The following is a 22,644-nucleotide window of genomic DNA, read 5'->3' as shown; positions in this document are numbered from 1 at the left end:
CAGTAGTTTTCTCAGCTCAGCAGGTGGCTAGGGCCAACAGTGTAGAGGCTCCAATGCTATTTTTCTTTCATTCTAGACTTAGGACTGAATTGAGGAGAATAACCCAGGATTGCTTTAACATATGTTGAATGAAATGTGCTATGCACTGGGCACTCTTCTGCTTCCTGAGATGGGCAGGAGAGGATCCCTGTGAAGAGCTTTTTGAAAGAAAAAATAGCTGCTACACATGGTCCCATTCAACAGAAATACTTTGATCTAAAATTCCAGAGTTTAAAGATGGTGTCTTATTCCAAAATGTCACTAAATGATCAGCACAATCAAAGAATACACAAGAAGATAAAAGAAAGAAAGAAAAAAAGCCATATCATACTTACTTCACAGCCTTACTAAATAAGGACACTGTGTACATCCCCACTTGTCTGGAATTTCTAACCATAAATGCTCCTTCTTTTCCCTGAAAAGGAAGAAATATGTAGAAGGGACACAAAACATTTTTATTATCTTTGATAATGATTTTTCCTGGTAGGCAGTAGAAAAATAGATCTTTTAGATTCATGCTAAATCTCATTGATGGCACAGATTATTCAACAGTTGGCACTGAAGGGGACCCACAGTTTAGCTTGCTTTCTTTTCTCACTTGGTTTCTTTATAGATCCACACTGTGTGTTTCGACTCCTCCTCTCCAGTTAATTTTTAACATTCTCTGAAAAGTTTTTGTTTTGTATTTATGTAAGCCTAATGTTTTAATCTTTCAGAAGTAAAATGTAAAACCACATAACATTGTATCATGCTCTTAGAAGGTTGTAGAACACCAGAGATATAGAACACATCATTTAAGTTCTATGCTCAACTTGTCCTTCTTAATGACTTGTGCTAATTCTAAGCAGATCTAGATTCAGAAAGAGCAGATAATATACAAGGAATGTGACAAAATGTCAATTAGATAGTGAAGTCATCACATTCTTACCAGTACCCCTCAGAGATAATTGATGTGTTACATAAGGTTGAACTATATCAAAACATCACTTTGTAGGTCAAGAGTTTGCTATTGGTAGTTCTGTACCAATTAGTAACAAAACCATGTAAATTTATTCCTTATTACATCTACTTTATTGTGTTTTAGGTGCTAATGAGAATTGACAGAGCTGAGGTTGACTGTTCCATAGATGGCCTGCAATAAATCATCATTCTGTATTCATGCCCCGTGTAGTCCCCTCTCACATTGAGTCTGAGCTGGGTCACACGACTTGCTTTGGCCAGTGGGGTATTAACAAACATGACAAAAACAGAGACTTGATAGTGCTTGCACTGAAATGTATGGCTCATTCTCTTCAACCACTACCTTGAGATCACCACACTATATAAGGAAGCCCATGTTAGCCACACAGAGAACTATGGCATCCAGGTTGACTTCCCAGGCTAACCTCAGTGACTGCATCCACCAGCTAAATGTGGTCACATGAGTGACCTTAAATCAAACCTGCATAAGAACTGCTGATCCAGCTGAATCACTCACAAAATTGTGAGAAATCATAAATCTTGTTATTTCAAGCCACTAAATTTTGAAGTGGTTTATAATACAGAAATAGATAATAGAAACACAGGGAGTGACTATATATGAAGGGCCTGGTAACCTATAGGCTGGGCAACCAACACCATGATGAAATGACTATATAATTAGTATGAAGGTTTCTTTGAGAAATGTGTTATCCTCTGGACCCAACAGAGAAAGAGATTCTTAGGGGATAAAAGAGATTCTTTGGCCTTATTAACCAAAATTATATATGTATATGTATATGTATATGTATATGAATACCTATATCTATATCTATATCTATTTTGTATTTTTCTGAAGTGGGAAGGAGGGAGTCAGAGACACAGACTCCTGCATGTTCCTAACTGGGATCCACCTGGCATGCCCACTAGAGGGCAATCAATGCTCTGCCCATCTGGGCCATTGCTTCGTTTTAACCAGAGCCATTCTAGCGCTGGAGGTGGAGGCCATGGAGCCATCATCAGCACCTGGGCCAGCCTTGCTCCAATGGAGCCTTGGCTGCAGGAGGAAAAGGGAGAGATAAAGAGAAAGGAGAGGGGGAGGAGTGGAGAAGCAGATGGGCACTTCTCCTGTGTGCCCTGGCCGGGAATCGAACCTGGGACTTCCACACACTGGGCCAACGCTCTACCACTGAGCCAAACGGCCAGGTCCCTTAGGGGATATTTTAAAGACCAGACTATTTACCTTTTGTCTCAGTAACTGTTCAGATTGTGACCTGGAGATGTTACCTGCAAACCAGCTGTAATAGGAAAAAAATTCATATTTTATAGTTAATAATTTTTAATTGCATAACTTATCACTCAGCTTTCTAACTAATAAAATGAAAAATTGGCCTAGATCAGGGATGTCCAAACCTGGCTGCTCCAGAGAATCACCTGAGGAACTTTCCAAAATACAGATTTTGAATCTCTACCACCCAATTATGGGTCTGGTGTGGGGCCTGCATATCTGTATTTTCAAGTGGGCTAGTGTTGAAGAACTTTTGGCCTCCTCCTACACGATCTCTAAATTCTCAGACATTTCACCATTTTGAATGAGAGCCAGAGATTAGACCAATGAGGAATATTCCAATGGGAAAGTCAGGGTTGCCAAGGATGAAAGTTTGTCTTTCAACCCTATAACTTTTTTTTTAATAATCCAGGAGAAGCATACTTTATAGCATCTACTTTCAAAGCAAGTGCTTTTCTAAAATACATTTTACAGGATAACAGCAGATAAGTTTCTATGGCTAAATTAACATAGGAACAGTTGTAGTGAACTGAGAAAATGATGATGTGGATCAGTCGGGTATAATCTTTAAATATTGCCTTTTTTCCTAAGTTAACCAAGAACATCACATTTCACTTTGTATGTGAAGCTCAACAGGCCACAAAGCTGTTTCTCATGTTAGATTAACATCTATAGGTTTTAATTTGGGGCTGAAATATCATACTATGGAAATGAACAGGGTGGGAGGTGGGATGGGGCATGGGTTCAGGGCCTTGGGAAGATCCTCTGGCTAGAAGACAGAGGGAAGTGGGAAGAGCCTTAGATGTTTCAGCTTGGAGTTCTGGGTTTTAGGCAGAACTTCCTAATAAGTAGTCCTATGACTTTGGACAAGCCACTTAATTTCTTTTAACTTTAGAATTCCACATTTGTAAAATGGGGATGAGGGTTGAACTTGATAAGTCTGAAAGTCTCTTCTAATTGTATCCTTATAGATATAAAGAACACTGTTGATGTTAACCGATAGTTTTATAACTAATATTTTAAGCTAATCATAGTTAATCAAGGGACTCTTCAGTGAATGTGATTCAGTATATATGCCTATGGGAGATAAAGGAAAGAGATAATCAAGGATAATCAAGAAAGAGATCGTCAGAAAGGCCTGAAGAATTGAGGTGAGAGTGTATGGAAGCCCACCACACATACACTTTACATACATACACACACTCACACATATGCACATTTTGCATCTGTCATCATTTTAATGAGGCCTGGCTTTGTTAGTTTTAAAAAAATATTTCAGTATTTCAATGTCAGAGCAGCAGAGGCTTAGGACAAGTCCTAACAAAGTTTTCCATCTAAACCTTGGTGCTTCAGTCTTTAATGGAATGGATAGAAATGCTCATGAACTTATGCTCATAAAACAGATGCTTCAGTGCCACTGATAGAGCAGGAAGCTGAGGGCATAAAGCACGATGTCAGAAGCTGAAACCCCAGATAATATTGCCATGTGGTCCTGGTTTCCCTTTGGCATCTCTTTGACTTTGAAGAGGAGACGTCTCTCTTGATCATTTCCCACATGCATATTTTGCACAAAACATTTGAGTCTAGAAATAATGGAGATAAAGACTGTCCATATGGTCAGATCTGAGCTTTCTGAATCAAAGAAAGACTTCCAATATATCTGAATTAGTAAAGACTAAAACCCATGATTAGAGATTCATTCTCATTGGTTTAAGTCTTTGTCATCTGGTAAAGTGTAATTCTCTTTGGATAATTTTGGTGCCGGCCTTTCTCAGTCTGTCTTGTCTTACTTTAAATTGTTATACCAGGTGCTTTTCTGATGGTAAATGATGGGTAAGAAAGTAGGCCTGAAGGGAAGTAAAGTGACCATGATGCAAAAGGGTGGAGGGTACAGCATGTCTACTCCAATGTGACACGTATGCCTAGGGCTAGGCTGGGCTAGAGAGAAAGGGCAAAAGCTGAAACAGTGAAATACACTTTATAAAACCTCTCACTACACTTAGAGCCAAAAAGTCAATAACTTCACTCTTAGAAAACAGAATTAGAAATATATATGAACCAGGCGCCTGAGAGATGCAGTATGCCCTTTTCCTCTCACCTTTTCTTAATGGCATTCTGTAAATCCAGAAGACTGGTTTATCCTTACTTGTTAAGTGATAGAATCTTGGATTTTGGAAAGGACCTTAACAGCCACTTAGACCAACCTGTTTCAGTATAGTTGGGCTGATCACACACTCTTAATTGCCAGAAGAGACCAGTTGTAATACTTAATAATGTACTCTTTCTCTTTCTAAAGTTCCCAAATTTGGATGTTAAATGATAAGGCTATCCTAGGAATAGTAATTTCTCAACATAAATGTCGTCATGTTCAAGTCTCAGTTGTGCTACTTGTAAAATTGTATGTGTTTAAAATTAATGCACCATAAGAAATTTCAAAAACTGGACTCAATGCTAATAAGAGCCTCCAAAAATCACCCTGGCAAGAGACCTCTAAGGAGGACATAATCAGCAGAAACATTATTTGCTGTATCTATGGAGATGAAGTGAAATGACAGTGACACCAATGAATATGTGCAGCCAATTTAGATAATTCAGATTGGGAAAAAATATTTTCATTAGTAAAAACCCAGCTTATTGTCATCTGTCTTCCGGATAAATGACGCAGAACCTCACATGAGTTACCCATGTAAACACAGCCTTCTTAGCAAGTCTAACCATATGTTTTAATGCCCTTTGGGAATAATACAATCGAAACATTCCTGCCTATTTTTACAAAACCACAGAGGACTTTCAAAACTCACTCATACTCATCCAGATTTTTCTCTTCTTCAGATGAACTTGACTCAGGGAATCCCCTTAAGAAGAGATGAATCAACATGAATACAAAAAAAAAAAAAAAGACAAAACAAAAAACACAAGTACCGAGCAATGTAATATCAAATCCCACCTTGCTTTTATCCATGTAAATCAAACATAAACTGTTAGGTTTCCCTTTCTGCACTTGGGAGGCTATTAGCAAAGTGAAGAGAGTATGACTCAAAAGTTGAGTTCATGCTCAGTTTAATGAAAAAAATGACTGATACAGAGTCCCCAGGAGGCCCCCAGGAATGTGGATTTCTTTGAGTCTTTCAAGAAAGTGGTCTTTAGAAATAGATGAATATGCCTTCAGGGACAGCTATAGTATAAAGTTAAAAAAGACCTCAGGTTGTGTTTAGATCTATTCTTAAAGAAGAAATTTTCAAATCTAGGTTGTTTTTTTCCTCCTGCGAGAGATGCCTGAGCCAGATATATCAGTGTTCAGGCTAACACCAGCGCATATCATGAATGATGGATGGGAAAAATCAGTATGAGGGCAATGGTGACCCACAAGTTATCAATTCAGACCAACTTAAGGGTTCAGAGAGACAAAGTACATAGATTTTGGGGGTTTCTATTTACTTTAAATATAAAGTCTAGTTATAAAATTATTGCAAATGTTGTTAGTTTTCCTGCAAATGGAAGCAAATCCTAGGTGTGAAGGACAATCTGGATTTGATATACCATGACATCTTTGAGGCGCTGTCATCCCCAACATCTCTTTCTCTTGGGTTACTGCATGTAAAATCTTCATTGCTATAAAAAAGAGATACAGTTCATAAATTTGTGTTTATGTATAAATGTTAAATAACAAAAGTAATTTTGTTAGATATGCTTTAGCTTTATTGAATATTCTGACACATGAATTTCACTTGGTTTGGAAATTTAAACTAATAAGTCATTTTCACCTTTTTGTCCTTGTTGGGACTCCAATAAAAAGCAGTAGTTTGATAGTATTCATAAACAAAAGTAAATTGTTAGCAATGACTCAGAATAACCACAAACAATAGAAAACTTGAATTAATATATTATCTTGACTAGGTTTGCCCTGATTATCTTATAGATATGCAGGCATTCTGTCACACGCATATTTAAAATAGGTTCTTTTCTTCCTTGCTGTTGTGATTGCAATTATGATATAAGTGTACTTTTAATACTGAACTTTTAACTCCATGTGGACATAGCCGGCTCAGTGGGATCGTCATCATCCTCTGACACCCATCATTTTCTCTTTCATTTTGGGTGTTGAGCAGAGCCTGAGGACATGCCTACCTCTCCAAGTTTAAAGGCAGTTTTATTTAGAATGTAGGGCCTATTATTTCCTGTTTGCCTTCAAAGCCAGGCTCTTATTCAAAACCACACTTCATAGCGACAAGTTTCCTTAACCAGGAAGTGATCCTCTAGCTCCATTTCCAGGAAAGCCTCCCTCTCCGCCTTCCCGAACAGCCGTGCTCACTGGCACAGTTTGTTTTGTTTTCACTTCATCTCTTTATAAGAAAACTCTTATTTAAAAGTGCTAAAAATATAGTTTAAAATTTTCAATTAAATTTTTAATTAAAAAGTTTGTCCATATAATAGAATACTATATAGACATTCAAAATAATCAGGTAGGTTGCACACTAATATGAATGGACTTAACACTGTGCACTTAAAAGGACTAAAATGGTCACTTTACATTATTTTTTTCCACAATGTTGGTCAAATAAGTTTGTAAATAATGATATATATGTTTGCTCGCTTATAGTTTGCATTGGCTGTAAGCAAGCAGGATTCTTATAGCCTAAGGCTTAGTTTTAAGACTAAGCCTTTCCCACCCTGTTTGATGTGGGGTGGTGCACTCTCATGAGAAATTCCATTATGCGTCAGATGAGTGACTTTGTATCAGAGACTTCCTTGTTTGTATATTGGTTAAAGGTTTTGACTTCTATACTATAAAGTGGGACAGACCAGGAGCTTGCTCTCTCTAGGTTCCTGAGATTAGCATTAGAGAGCAGAGCAGAGCTACGTGGAGGAGGCCAGGAGAATCAGCCAAGATGATGGAGTTCTGAGGGAGAAGCCAGTTTGTGCAGAGTTTGTGCAGAGTGAAGGAGATGAGGAGCAGAGGTGAATAAGTCTGGTGAGGTAGAAACCTTTGATTCTAGGGAACTTGGATAAGTCAGTAGCTTTGTGAGCACTGAATGAGTGGGTTTTGGAGCCCAGTGTGTTTTTTCACTTGCCTGCCCGGTGCAAACTAGGATTAAAGCTAATGGCCCACCAGTTCTTGGCTCCGTTGTTTCATTAAAGTCTGTCCGAATCTAATGCGAACCTGCATGGGCCAGACGGCTGCAATGGTGGCCGTGGCTACTGGCTTTACACACAATTAACAATTTTAAAAGTTAAAAATTAACTATGGGAAGATGGCAGTGGAGTAGGCAGATGCACAGATGCCGAGCTCTCACCACCAAACTGGAATACAAATCAATTTAGGAAAAATCAGCATGAAAAACCAACTCTGGACTACAAGAACAGCTCTCAAAAACCAAGGAGCAAAGAAGAAGCCACAACAAACCTGGTAGGGAGCGACTGAATCTCCTCTGCTTATAGGAACGGAGGAGAGGAGGAGGCTGAGAGCCCAGAGGGGATCTCACCCAAGGGAAAAGAGCAGAAAATACTGCTCACAGCCATTTGCCTGGCGACCAGGGAGCAAGGTGTGTTGAAAAGACCAGCTTATCTCCCAAGTGGAAAGGACAGAGAGAGGGACAGACTGTGAGGGGATAAGGAATGCAGGAAACGAACTAAAAAAGCTTACTCATCCGTGCTAGAGGCAGCCATAGCTGGGGGAGGGACTGAACCTTCCACAAAACAGTACTGACTTGCTTCTGGATCAGAGATCTCCGGACATCTCTCCAGCTCCAATCAGTGCAATAAGACACAGCTGAAAACAAGAAGTGGGGAGGAGGGGCAGTAACTCAGGTCTCCATAGAGATCTGAGATACACCTCCTCCTACTGAAGCTGAGAAAACACCCTGCCCCCAGAGAGATTAGTTGGCTGAAGAGGCCTTCAGAGTCTCAGGTTACACCCATCGCATTCCTGGATACACTTTCAAGGAAGCCCCCTGCTGAGATCAATAAACAAGACTATCACCTGTTAAGAAAACAAACAAATCAAGACTTCAAAGCTTCCCAAATCTGAAAGTGGATTACAAATAATAGCTGATACCAACCCAAGAAGACCTAGAAATAACACAACTGAAAACTAGAGGCAGACAACACCAAGCCTAGACTCAACCAACTCTACAAATAAAACACCCAAACACAATGAGAAGACAAAAAATTTCAATCCAAATGAAACCACAAGAGATACCTTCAGGAGATGAACTGAGTGATATGGAAATAATCAAACTTCCAGATGCGGAGTTCAAAATAATGATTGTAAGGATGCTTAGGGATCTTAGAACAACAATGGATGGTCATTATGAACACCTAAATAAAGAAATAGCAAGTATAAAAAAGAATCAGACAGAGATGACAAATACAATATCAGAAATAAAGACCACAATGGAAGGAATTAAAAACAGGATAGATATAGCTGAGGATCGAATCAGCGAGTTGGAGGACAACTGAAATGAAGACATGAAGGCAGAGACGAGAAAAGAAAAGAGACTCAAAAAGTCTGAGGAAACTCTTAGAGAGCTCTGTAACAACATGAAGAGAAATAACATCCGCATCATAGGGGTTCCTGAAGAAGAAGAAAAAGAACAAGGGATAGAGACTTTGTTCAATCATATCATAGCTGAAAACTTCCCTAAATTAATGCAGGAGAAACTATCACAACTTCAAGAAGCACAGAGGACTCCATTAAAGAGAAACCCAAAGAAACCTACACCAAGACACATCATAATTAAAATACCAAAGCTAAGCTATAAAGAGAAAATATTAAAAGCTGCAAGAGAAAAAAAAGCTATCACCTACAAAGGAGTCCCCATAAGGATGACATCTGACTTCTCAACAGAAACACTTGAGGCCAGAAGGGAATGGCAAGAAATATTCAAAGTAATACAGAACAAGAACCTACAACCAAGACTACTTTATCCAGCAAGGCTATCGTTTAAAATTGAAGGAGAAATAGAAAGCTTCCCAGACAAAAAACAACTCAAGGAATTCATTACAACCAAACCAATGCTGCAGGAAATGTTAAGGGGCCTATTGTAAACAGATCAAAGTGGGAAAAGAATATAGCAAAAACGGAATACAGCTTTAAAGAATAGACATAGGGTAGCTGCGTGGATAAGAAAACAGGACCTGTACATATGCTGTCTACAAGAGACACACCTTAGAACAAAAGATACACATAGATTGAAGGTAAAAGGATGGAAAAAAACATTTCATGCAAATGGAAATGAAAAAAAAGCTGAGGTAGCAATACTTATATCAGACAAATTGGACTTTAAAACAAAGGATATAGTAGGAGATAAAGAAGGCCACTACATAATGATAAAGGGAGTAATCCAACAGGAAGATATAACTATTATAAATATCTATGCACCTAATATAGGAGCACCCAAATATATAAAGCAGACTTTGTGGATTTAAAGGGCGAGATCAACAGCAATACTATAATAGTAGGGGATTTCAATACTCCAATAACATCACTATATAGATCCTCAAGAAAGAAAATTAACAAAGGAACAGAAGACTTATTGGACACACTAGATCAACTCGATTTAATAAATATCTTCAGAACCTTTCACCCTAAAGCAGCAGAATATACATTCTTTTCAAGTGCTCATGGTACATTCTCTAGGATAGACCACATGTTAGGGCACAAAAGTTCTCTACACAAATTTAAGAAGATTGAAGTCATATCAAGCACTTTCTCCGATCACAATGGCATGAAACTAGAAATGAACCACAACAGAAAAGCTCAAAAATTCTCAAACACAAGGAAACTAAATAGCAGGTTGTTAAATAATGAATGGATTAAAAATGAGATCAAAGAAGAAATAAAAAATTCCTAGATATGAATGACAATGAGCATACAACAACTCAAAATTTATGGGACACAGCAAAAACAGTGCTGAGAGGGAAGTTCATAGCACTACAGGCACACTTTAAGAAGCTAGAAAAAGCTCAAATAAACAAATTAACCCTGCATCTAAAAGATCTAGAAAAAGAACAGCAAGCCCAAATGTAGTAGAAGGAAGGAAATAATAAAGATCAGAGCAGAAATAAATTACATAGAGGCTAAAGAAACAATACAGAGGATCAATGAAACTAGGAGCTGGTTCTTTGAAAAGGTAAACAAGATTGATGAACCTTTAACTAGACTCACCAAGAAAAAGAGAGAGAGGACTCAAATAAAATTAGAAATGAGAGTGGAGAAATAACAACTGACAAAACAGAAACACAAAATATTGTAAGAAAATACTATGAAGAACTGTATGCCAAAAAACTAGACAACCTAGATGAAATGGACAAATTCCTTGAAACATACAATCTTCCAAAAATCAATCTGGAAGAATCAGAAAACCTAAACAGACTGATTACACGAAATGAGATCGAAACAGTTATCAAAAAACTCCCAACAAAGAAAAGTCCGGGCCTGATGGCTTCACAACTGAATTCTACCAAATATTCAAAGAAGAAATAACTCCTATCCTTCTCAAACTATTTCAAAAAATTCAAGAGGTAGGAAGACTTCCAAGCTCCTTTTATGAGGCAAGTATAATTCTGATTCCAAAACCAGGCAAAGACAACACAAAGAAAGCAAATTATAGGCCAATATCTCTGATGAATATAGATGCTAAAATCCTCAACAAAATATTAGCAAACCGGATCCAACAATATATGGAAAAAATCATACACCATGATTAAGTGGGATTTATTCTGGGGAGGCAAGGCTGGTACAATATTCGTAAATCAATCAACGTGATTCATCACATAAACAAAAAGAAGGAGAAAAACCATATGATAATTTCAATAGATGCAGAAAAAACATTTGATAAAATCCAGCACCCTTTCATGATCAAAACTCTCAGCAAAGTGGGAATACAGGGAACATACCTCAACATGATAAAAGCCATCTATGAGAAACCCACAGCCAACATCATACTCAATGGGAAAAAATTAAAAGCAATACCCTTAATATCAGGAACAAGTCAGGGGTGCCCCCTTTCACCACTCTTATTTAACATAGTCCTGGAAGTCTTAGCCACAGCAATCAGACAAGAAGAAGAAATAAAAGGCATCCATACTGGAAAAGAAGAAGTAAAACTATCATTATTTGCAGATGATATGATATTGTATATAGAAAACCCTAAAGTCTCAGTCAAAAAACTACTGGACCTGATATATGAATTCAGCAAAGTGGCAGGATATAAAATCAATACTCAGAAATCAGAGACATTTTTATACACCAACAATGAACAGTCAGAAAGAGAAATTAAGGAAACAATCCCTTTCACAATTACAACCAAAAAAATAAAGTACCTAGGAGTAAACTTAACCAAGGAGACTAAAGACTTGTACTCGGAAAATTACAAAGCATTGATAAAAGAAATCAAGGAAGATATAAACAAGTGGAAGCATATACCTTGCTCATGGTTAGGAAGAATAAACATCATTAAAATGTCTATATTACCCAAAGCAATCTATAAATTCAATGCAGTAGCAATTAAAATACCAATGACATACTTCAAAGATATAGATCACATATTCCAAAAATTTATATAGAACCAAAAAAGAACATGAATAGCCTCAGCAATCTTAAAAAAGAAGAATAAAGTGGGGGGTATCACACTTCCTGATATCAAGTTATACTACAAGGCCATTGTACTCAAAACAGCCTGGTACTGGCATAAGAACAGGCATATAGATCAATGGAACAGAACAGAGAACCCAGAAATAAACCCACAGTTCTATGGATAACTGATATTTGACAAAGGAGGTAAGGAAATACAATGGAGTAAAGACAGCCTCTTTAACAAATGGTGTTGGGAAAATTGGACAGCTACCTGCAAAAAAAATGAAACTAGATCACCAGCTTATACCACTCACAAAAATAAACTCAAAATGGATAAAAGACTTAAATGTAAGCCTTAAAACTATAGGCATATTAGAAGGAAACATAGGCAGTAAGCTCTCTGACATCTCTCGAAGCAATATATTTGCTGATTTATCTCCACGGGGAAGTGAAATAAAAGACAGGATAAACAAATGGGACTATATCAAACTAAAAAGCTTTTGCACAGCTAAAGACAACAAGAACAGAATACAAAGACAAACTACACAATGGGAGAACATATTTGACAATACGTCTGATAAGGGGTTAATAACCAAAATTTATAAAGAACTTGTAAAAATACTAGGAAGACAAACAATCCAATCCAAAAATGGGCAAAAGAAATGAATAGACACTTCTCCAAAGAGGACATACAGATGACCAATAGGCATATGAAAAAATGCTCAACATCACTAAGCAAATTAGAGAAATGCAAATTAAGACCACAATGAGATATCACCTCACACCAGTCAGAATGGCGCTCATCAACAAAACAACACAGAATCAGTGCTGGCGAGGATGTGGAGAAAAGGGAACCCTCCTGCACTGCTGGTGGGAATGCAGACTGGTGTAGCCACTGTGGAAAACAGTATGGAGATTCCTCAAGAAATTAAAAATCGAACTGCCTTTTGACCCAGCTATCCCACTGTTAGGAATATACCCCAAGAACACCATAGCACTGTATGAAAAGAAGATATGCACCCCTATGTTTATGGCAGCATTGTTCACAATAGCGAAGATCTGGAAACAGCCCAAGTGTCCGTTAGAGGACGAGTGGATTAAAAAGCTTTGGTACATATATACTATGGAATACTACTCAGCCATAAGAAATGATGACATCGGATCATTTACAATAACATGGATGAACCTTGATAACATTATACGGAGTGAAATAAGTAAATCAGAAAAAAACTAAGAACTGTATGAATCCATACATAGATGGGACATAAAAATGAGACTCAGAGACATGAAGAAGAATGTGATGGGTGGGGGGGTGGGGGGAAGGGGGATGGGGCAAGGAAGGAGAGAGGAGTTGGGGGAGGGGAAGGGCACAAAGAAAACCAGATAGAAGGTGACAGAAGACAATTTGACTTTGGGGGAGGGGTATACAGCACAATCAAATGTCAAAATAATCTGGAGATGTTTTCTCTCAACATATGTACCCTGATTTATCAATGTCACTGCATTAAATTTAATAAATAAATTTTAAAAAAAGTTAAAAATTAAGCCTGACCTGGTAGTGTTGCTGTGGATAGAGTATTAGCCTGGGATGCAGAGGACCCAAGTTCAAAACCCCAAGGTTACCAGTTTGAGCACAGGATTACCAGCTGAGTGTGGAGTCACTGGCTGGAGCGTGGGATCATACACATGACCCCATGATCTCTAGCTTGAGCCCAAACTTGCTGGCTTAAGCCCAAATTCACTGGCTTGAGCAAGGGGTCACTGGCTCAGTTGGAGCCCCTCAGTCAAGGCACATATGGGAAAGCAATCAATGAACAGCTAAGGTGCCGCAATGAAGAATTGATGCTTCTCATCTCTCTCCCTTCCTGTCTGTCTGTCCCTATCTGTCTCTCTCTCTCCCTAAAAAGAAAATAAAAATAAAAATTAAGTTTAACTTCCTGTGTTCAAATGGGGAAAATGTCCAAGATGTTAAGTGAAAACAGCAAGTGGCAAAGAAGAGTGTATGGTGAGAACCTGATTTTTTAATTCTATGTATATGGTAAAATGTGCATTTTAGATGAAAACATTCTTGAGGAATGTACACTGCAGATTCTGCAATATTTAAATGCTTTAATTAGAACATGTTTTATTTTACTGAGAAAAAAAAAAAGATTAAAGGCCCTAGCCAGTTGGTTCAGGGGTAGAGCGTTGGCCCAGTGTGTGGAAGTCCCAGGTTTGATTCCCGGTCAGGGCACACAGGAGAAGTGACCATCTGCTTCTCCACCCCTTCTCATACACTCTCTCTCTCTTCCTCCCTTCCTCCCTCTCTCCCTCTCCTGCAGCCATGGCTCATTGGAACACGTTGGCCCCTGCGGGTGCTGAGGTTGAGAATGGCTCTATAGCCTTGCCTCAAGTGCTAAAATAGCTTTGTTGCCAACAACGAAGCAACAGCTCCAGATGGGCAGAGCGTCACCCCATAGGGGGGCTTGGCAGGTGGATCCAGGTTGGGACACACGCAGGCATCTTTCTCTCTGTCTCCCTGACTCTCACTTAGTTTAAAAAAAAAAGATGCTGAAAAGCTCAGGTGAAGATAATATGAATAACAAAGTTGATCAAAAGTATCAATGCACTTACATGACTGAGAATCATGGCTGCATTATTAAAGTTCAAGCTCCATGAAGACCTTTTAGCAATTATTATAATTCACTAATAGGTGATGTAAGCTGCTCACACTAAGAAGTGATTATTAATCAAGCCTTCATTCAGATAATTAGCTTTCTGATGTTCTCGGTGAAAAAATCCAGGATCAGGACTAAATCATGGGTGCAAAATCTTAGGAGGTATCAATGTCACACTATTTATCTTAGTTACTGAGTTTTCTGAACTGTTGATTATGTTGTATATCTATCACCCAAAGTCAAATCATTTCCTGACATTTTAAATAGAGATAGGATCTGGCAATCTCTGAGCTGGTAGCTGGGCAGCAACTCCATGTGAATCAGTGGTGCTGACTAATTATTTGAATACTGGTCAGTCAGTTTCAGTGCACACCTCTTTCAATGAATTACTTGGGCTTCTGGCAGGGAGGGGACCTAGCACAAATTTGATGTGATCTACTCACCTTTAATCTGGGTTTATTGTTGCCTTCCACAAGAATACTGGGCTACAGGCAAATAAATGTAACTGCTGCCCTCAGGCACCAGCTATAGATTAATACACTTGAATTCTATCTCCACTTTGGAATGAAAGGTACCATGACTTGTTATACTAAAGACAATAACAAGAACACACATTTTTTCATGTTCCATATGGCCCTGTGGCTGTATCATCAGTAGAGTGAGGCATTTGCTTTAGATAAAAATGATGAGAGTGGAAAGAATAAAACTATAAGAAGACAGGAGAGAAAACAGAAAAGAGATACATGCTGAGTGAGAAAGATGCTCTGCATGCTTTGTGGGGAAAGACAGACATCCTTACCATGGAGGGATGCTAATAACTGGGTGAGAAGATGTCAGACAATGAACACCATGATGGGGAGGAAGTAGGAGGCAGCAAATAAGGAAGGGTAGTCAGTTGACTCTCTATTGTCATCTTGCAATTAAATTTCATATTTATTGAGCATCAAGTATGGGGCTGATTTGGTGCCAGACCCCAGAAATATACAGTTTAGGTACTGTCTTCAAGGTAGTTTCAATTTTGGCTTTAGGTAGCATCTTTTGGCTTAAAAATATGAGACTATTCATGTCCTGAGAAGGCAAGCTTGAAATGCTACTTGTCATCAGGCCAGTGATGCCCAAGCCCTTTGTAAAAGTCAGCCCACCCTCTCATAAAAAGGATATAATTTAAATATCCAGAGTTCTGGAATGTGGAGTCATTAAGGGGGAAGGGGAGGAAAAGAGGATGGAATAAAATGCTCAAGTAGTAGTTAGATCATTAGATTGGATAGTCTAAATGGAAATACCACGCTGCTCAGTCCCAGTGTGGCCAAGGCTTCTGGCTCACAGCGAATATTTTCTGACAAGACAGCTCTATCTCAGCTAAGGCCTGCATGGACAACTTTGAGACTGAAGTCCAAGATAGTGGTAAAATGTTTATTCTACATGCTGGGAAGCCAGACTGAAAGCTGAGGTTTACCTTTTCAGTTTTGTTACTTGCCACCAGTCAGGGCAATCTTCTCTTGGAACATACTGCATATTGATGTCTGGCTGGGATCCATAGTTTTTCATTGAGTCACTATCATACTGGGCTAGAGTAGTGCTTGAAGATGGTTCATCCATTTTGAAAATAGGAACTGCTCGAGGAATCTGCAGCTTTGGAGGACAAGATATTTTAATAGAACACAGTGAGGCACATGCATATTCACACATGGGTAACTAACAACCTAAGATGTCAGTTATTAAAAAGGAAGGAAAGAAGGATGGTAGAAAGGAAGGAGGGAAGGAGGAAATAGGAAGGAAAAGAGAAGAGAGATAGAGAGAAAGAGAGAGAGAAGAAAGGATGAAAAGATAAGGAAAGAAAGAGAAAGAAAGAAAGAGAAAGAAGAAGGAAAGGAAAGGAAAAAGAAAGGGAAGGAAAGGAAGTGAAGAAAAGGCAATACTAAGCATTGGCAAATATATGAAACAATAGGAACTCTCAACTTTGGGTTAGAGTTTGAAGTGGTAAAACATTGAAAAGCTGTTTACAGAATCTACTAAAGCTAGGCATGCATATACCCTGTAATCTAGAAAGTCTCTATATATATCCAACAGTGAGATTAAAAGACATGTAAAGGAATGTTCATAGCAGAATTATTTCAATTAGATAAAAGCTGGAAACTACCTAAATGCCCATTATAAAAATAAAATATTAAACATATTGTAGTTGTAGTAGGCTGAATAATGCCCCTTCCAAAAATGTTCTTGTCCTTTTCCCTGGAACCTATGAATATGTTACATGGTAAGAGGGATTTTGCAGATGTGATTAATTTAAGGATATTTTAATAGAGAAATTATCCTGGATTATTGGAGTAGGCTGAATGTAATCAAAAGGCCCCTTAAAAGAGGAATACAAGAAAGTCAGATTAGCCCTGGCTGATTGGTTCAGTGGTGGACCATCAGCCCAGCGTGTGGAAGTCCCGGGTCCTATTCCTGCCCAGTGCACACAGGAGAGGTGACCATCTGCTTCTACATCTCTTCCCCTTCCCCTTCTCTCTCTCTCCCTGCCTCTCCCTGCCTCCAGCAGCCATGGCTCGATTGGTTCAAGCATATCACCCTGGGTGCTGAGGAGGCTCCATGGAGCCTCTACCACAGTTGCTAAAAATAGCTGGGTTGTGAGCATGGCCCCAGACAGGCAGAGCATTGGCCCCAGATAGGGTTACTGGGTGGATCCTGGTTGGGGCGCATGCGGGAGTCTGTCTCTCTATTTCCCCTCCTCTCACTTGGAAAAAGAAGAGGGAAAAAAAGAGGTCAGAGATTAGAGAGAAGATGTGAGAATGAAAGCAGAGATCAGAGAGGGAAGAAGATGTCACTTTATTGGCCTTGAAGAAGGAGGAATGGGACAGGATCCAAGGAACACAGGTAGTCTTTAGAAGCTGGGCTAGATATTCCCCTAAAACCTCCAGAAGGAACACAGCTATGTAGACCCATTTTAGACTTCTGATCTTCAGAACTATAAAAGAATCACTTTATATTGCTTTAAGTCACTAAATTTGGGTTAATTTGTTACAAGAGTAATAAGGAGCTAATACAGTGGTATATTCACAGACTGGAATTCTATACGACAATGAGAATAAACTATAACCACATACTAAAAAAATGGGTAAACCTCATAAATTTAACAAAAGAAGACAATAAATGACTATATGATTCCACTTATATAAAGGTCAAAAGTAGGCAAATAATCTATAATGTTATAAATCACGTTAGTGAATACTCTTGGTGAGATGTAGTAACTGAAAGAAAATATGAGGGTATCCCTAGGTTTCTGTGATGTTTTCTTCCTAATCTAAATGTGGGTTATAAAGATGTATTCAGTTTGTGAAAACTTATCAAGCTGAACACTTAGGACTTGTACACTTTTCTAAGTGCATGTTATACTTCAATTAAAAATTTACACTATAGGCCCTGGCCAGTTGGCTCAGTGGTAGAGCATCAGCCTGGCATGCGGAGGTCCCGGGTTTGATTCCTGACCAGGGCACACAGGAGAGGCGCCCATCTGCTTCTCCACCCCTCCCCCTCTCCTTCCTCTCTGTCTCTCTCTTCCCCTCCCGCAGCCGAGGCTCCATTGGAGCAAAGATGGCCCGGGCGCTGGGGACGGCTCTGTGGCCTCTGCCCCAGGCGCTAGAGTGGCTCTGGTTGCAACAGAGCGATGCCCCGGATGGGCAGAGCATCGCCCCCTGGTGGGCGTGCCGGGTGGATCCCGGTTGGGCGCATGTGGGAGTCTGTCTGACTGCCTCCCCGTTTCCAGCTTCAGAAAAATACCAAAAAAAAAAATACACTCTATATAGTATATAATTATACATTATATATATTATATATATTCACATTATACATATGCTCTGAATTTATTTTTTTCACATTGTATTTTACTTTTTTCCAGGGAGTAACATCCTGGAAATTTTTGTTATGCAGGACACTGCTATTTCTGAGCTGTGGGATCATTATCTCCAAAGATAAATGCAGTGGAAAGTTCCCTAATTGCAAATCTGAACAGAACAGCTAGAAAGCAAATTTTAATTTTCCTCATCTCAGTAAGTCCTCTAACTGAATGTTCTGGTAAAAACAAAACAAAAAAACATACTTTTCAAGTACTCTCTGATCCCTGATCCCGAAGGGCAGCATGTAATCAAAACAGACCTTGTACACTGATTTGCCTGACTGATAACTTTCAACACATTTCCCAAAGAATATATTGCCCTAGACTAGATGCAATGATTTCTGGCTCTTAAAATTTCCTCTGCCTTTAGGTATGTCTAAAACAAACTTTATTGGAGTATAATTTACATATAAAATTCACCCTTTTATAAGTATAGAATTCAGCGACTTTTAATAAATTTATCAAGTTGGGCAACTATCACCACAACCCAATCTGAGCACATTTCTATCACCCCTATTAGATCCCTCCTGTCCATTTATAGCCAATCCCCATTCCCATCCTGACCTCAGGCAATCACTAATTGACCTTTGTCCCCATAGATTTGCTTAGTCTGGACATTGCTTTAGATGTTCCATGGGGCCATAACTTTTAGTCTTCAGGATGGGAGCATACATCCAAATCAACAGCAATGTCTCTGAGAACAACAAACCCAAACCTTAGTAATTGTATTAGTTTCCTGAGGGCTACCATAACATTTAATGAAATAAAGCAAAAGTCTGTCACAGTTCAGAGGCTAAAAGTCCAAAATCAAGGTTTTAGCATGACCATGCTCCCTTGAAAAGCTCTAGGGCAGCGGTTGGGAAACTTTTTGGCTGAGAGAGCCATGAAAGCCACATATTTTAAACTGTAATTCTGTGAAAACCATACAACGACCCGTGTACATTATGCATTATCCAATAAAAATTTGGTGTTGTTCCGGTGGACAGCTGTGATTGGCTCCAGCCACTCGCAACCATGAACGTGAGCGGTAGGAAATGAATGGATTGTAATACGTGAGAAAGTTTTATATTTTTAACGTTATTATTATTTTTTATTAAAGATTTGTCTGTGAGCCAGATGCAGCCATCAAAGAGCCATATCTGGCTCGGGACCCATAGGTTTACGACCCCTGCTCTAGGGGCAAACCTTTGCTTGCCTCTTTCAGCTTTTGTTGGCTCCAGGCATTCTCTGGCTTATGGCAGCATAACTCCAATCTCTGCCTAGGTCTTTAAATGCCTTGTTCTCTGTGTATCTCTGTGTCCTCTCATCTTTTTGTAAAGACACCAGCCATTGGATTTATGGCCCATCCTTATTCAGTGTAATCTCATCTCGATTCTTAGCTAATTACATTTGCAAAGACCCACTTTAGGTCACATTCTCAGGTTCTGGGTGAAATGAATTTTTTTGGTCACATTTCAACCCACTATAATAAGAAATTTCTTCTTGTCCTTTATGTTCATTCACGAAAATTAGATCATTTTTACTTAGAAAGATAGAAGTAAGTGTGTATAAATGTGTGCAACTGAAAATAAGTACCACAGAGCTGATCGATGGGTGGAGACACTTAATTTCAGATGAGCTTTCAGAGAACCACTGGGAGGCCATTTTATGTATTGCCTGGCATTTCAGGAGGCTGATATCTGCCTGGGAAGTCTAAAAGCAGGAGACTATGGCTATGAACCTAAGTAAGTAGAACACAAAGAGAACAGCAGCCTGTAATGTGAAAGCGAGCCACGTAAGGTTTTAGGAGCCAAAACTGTCAAAGCTTTGTTTGTTTTCCTGGAGGCTGCTAACTCCACCCTTGGGAGAGGGTTGGCTGGAAGCCATCTTGAAAACTCTGCCCAAGGTTCGTGAATTGATCCAGCAGAAAAGTTCAAGGCTAAAAGCCTGAGAGCTAAGGGTCAAGACATTTCCTCTGTCATAAAACTACATTTGGATGTACACCCCAGTGGGAAACCCATGAAAGTCTCCAAGAAGATAAAGAATTAGCATTGGAAAACTGTCTTAAGAAGAAGGTACCATTACCACATCATGACAGGACAAACCATACATGACTGTCTCTTTTTTATTAGACCTGCTCTTCCTGGGTCCCAATCCTGAAAGGGTCAGAAGTCTCAGCCTTTCTACGACCCTTCCCCCAAAGCAAACTGTGATGCAGACTCAAGCTAGGTAAAGGTGAAAAGTTTTAACTTGGAAAGATGTTTAAAGTTGTATGATTATAGCATTGGATGACACAGTTAGAGGCTGTCCTCATGACTACTGGTAATTGGGAAATTTTATGTCATCTGAGAGTGACTAGAAGAAAGCCTACCAAGTGGCTTTGAAAGGATAATGGAGAGAAAAAAATTATGTTGTTTTCTGCTAGTGGACTATGGGGTCCCAATTTCTTCACCATGATACATACATAAGGCAGTCTTGGCCACAGTGGAGGTAGGAGAGTAAGGACAGTTAGTGGCAGCTGCCTGTTATAGGTGATGCTATCTCCCACATGCACCATTTTTAGCGAATAGTTATGTGCTTACAGGTTAGAAAAGGTCTAGTTATTAAATATAAAAATACAAAATGGTAAAATTGTTCTGTATTTAAATTTATTATTTGATATTGCCACTGCTCTTGGTGACAGCTCACAGCTTTTCTCTATTTTCTGGAAGGCTGAAGGAAGCCCATACTTTCTAGTCTTGAATTTGGCAACTCTTGATTTATTTAATATATCCTGATCATTAAAAAAAATAAATGTTGACCTACCACTCTGCCTGGGACAGTAGGAGTTCTTAGTTTCTCTTCCTTTGTTGCAATGTGCAGATCAGCATCTGACAAGTAAAACCAAGTAATATCAGAAGGAAATGTAAATCAAAGCAAAACATCTAATGTGATGAATCAAAAGAACTAGCATTGTAAGCAATACTGCTGATTAAATGAATTTAGACACAACGTTTTGAGTGATTCTTGCTTTCCTGTATAACACCCAAATAAAACACCACTCTTCCACCATTATCAATATCCTCCCAAAATATATAAATTATTTAAGTTTCTCTAAACCCCAAACCTATTCATTTATATTACATTTCTACCTTGTATTTGAGTAGCATATATCTAATTCCTTAGATAGGACCTAGGATCCTAGGGTTCAGAATCCACGTCTGAATCATGTTAAATTGGCTCATACAAGATGCTTATAAATAGCTGATTTATACATAAAAAACCCTTTTCCTGTTCCTATGAAAATTGTTGGTTTCACTCTCTATCTATACAGGTAGATAGATGTCCAGGCTGTGAGTGTGAAGCCATTCTATGCCTTATAAATGGGGTGGCCATATGGTTTATTGACCAAACTGGAACACTCCTGAAAGTGATAGGTAGACTTTTAATATAATTATGGCAGGTCACCAATGGCAGAATGAGATTGTCCCAAACAAACTGGGTATATGGTCAATTTACTTGTAGGACACATTCCCTGGAAAGAGGGTGATTCAGGGCATTTTGGAGACAGAAGGAAGCAAAGACATTCAACTGTTTCCTTTCTGTGCCCATGGACTTCCCTGTAACTCAGCAAAGGAGGCAAAGGGAGTACATTGCACTTAGGCAGATAGACAATATCACAGCTGCTTATCATCTATAACACTTCTATATTCTGTAGTTTTCTGCAGAGGCTGGCAAAGATCCTGTGGCAACTAGAGTACATGGTGGTTGGCATCAAGCCAGGTCCTAGGAAGATAATCCAAAGGCAGTGCTGTCTCTGGCCTTTCTCCTGCTCTTTCTCGGGGGGTTAGGACAAGCTCAGAGTTGAAATCCGGCCTGCTTGGTAATGATGTCAGATCATGGACAGAATAATTGGGGGAAATGATTAATGTTGTAAGGAAACTTCACTCTTTAGCCCCTCACAGTGGAGAGAAAATCCATGTATAGTAAATTCTGTATAGTTCTTTAAATCACTATAATTCAAGAATTTAAAGGACAATGTGATCTAATTAAGAATAATAAATATTCATAGTATAGTCTGAGATGGAAAACACAATGCATGTTCACTGATTTTGTTGTAAAATGACCAGCAGCAGCATTAACATAATTGTTAAGTGTCAGTAGTGCTATGAAGTGAATTTGGATAACATTTCATATCTCTGTGTATTTTATAGTTTAGGAAGCATTATCACACAGCTGATCTCATTCAAGCCTTTAAAGTCATTGTAATACA

At 38.8% G+C, this 22,644-nt stretch overlaps 1 protein-coding gene across 3 annotated transcripts in view; it reads right to left on the bottom strand.

The window, feature by feature from the left end:
- The window catches only part of BMX (BMX non-receptor tyrosine kinase), a 58,412-nt gene that overhangs the window by 21,907 nt on the left and 13,861 nt on the right, over positions 1-22,644 (bottom strand). For all 3 annotated transcript variants that reach the window (XM_066356167.1, XM_066356169.1, XM_066356168.1), the window contains exons 6-11: positions 21,198-21,262; positions 15,975-16,150; positions 5,825-5,896; positions 5,086-5,139; positions 2,240-2,294; positions 375-454 (exon numbers count right to left, since the gene is read on the bottom strand). In XM_066356167.1, the coding sequence (XP_066212264.1) occupies positions 375-454; positions 2,240-2,294; positions 5,086-5,139; positions 5,825-5,896; positions 15,975-16,150; positions 21,198-21,262 (502 nt within the window). The remainder of the gene's footprint in view (positions 1-374; positions 455-2,239; positions 2,295-5,085; positions 5,140-5,824; positions 5,897-15,974; positions 16,151-21,197; positions 21,263-22,644) is intronic.

Source organism: Saccopteryx leptura, chromosome X, assembly GCF_036850995.1.
Source record: "Saccopteryx leptura isolate mSacLep1 chromosome X, mSacLep1_pri_phased_curated, whole genome shotgun sequence".
Lineage (NCBI taxonomy): Eukaryota > Metazoa > Chordata > Mammalia > Chiroptera > Emballonuridae > Saccopteryx > Saccopteryx leptura.
This window is presented reverse-complemented; position numbering and strand designations above follow the sequence as displayed.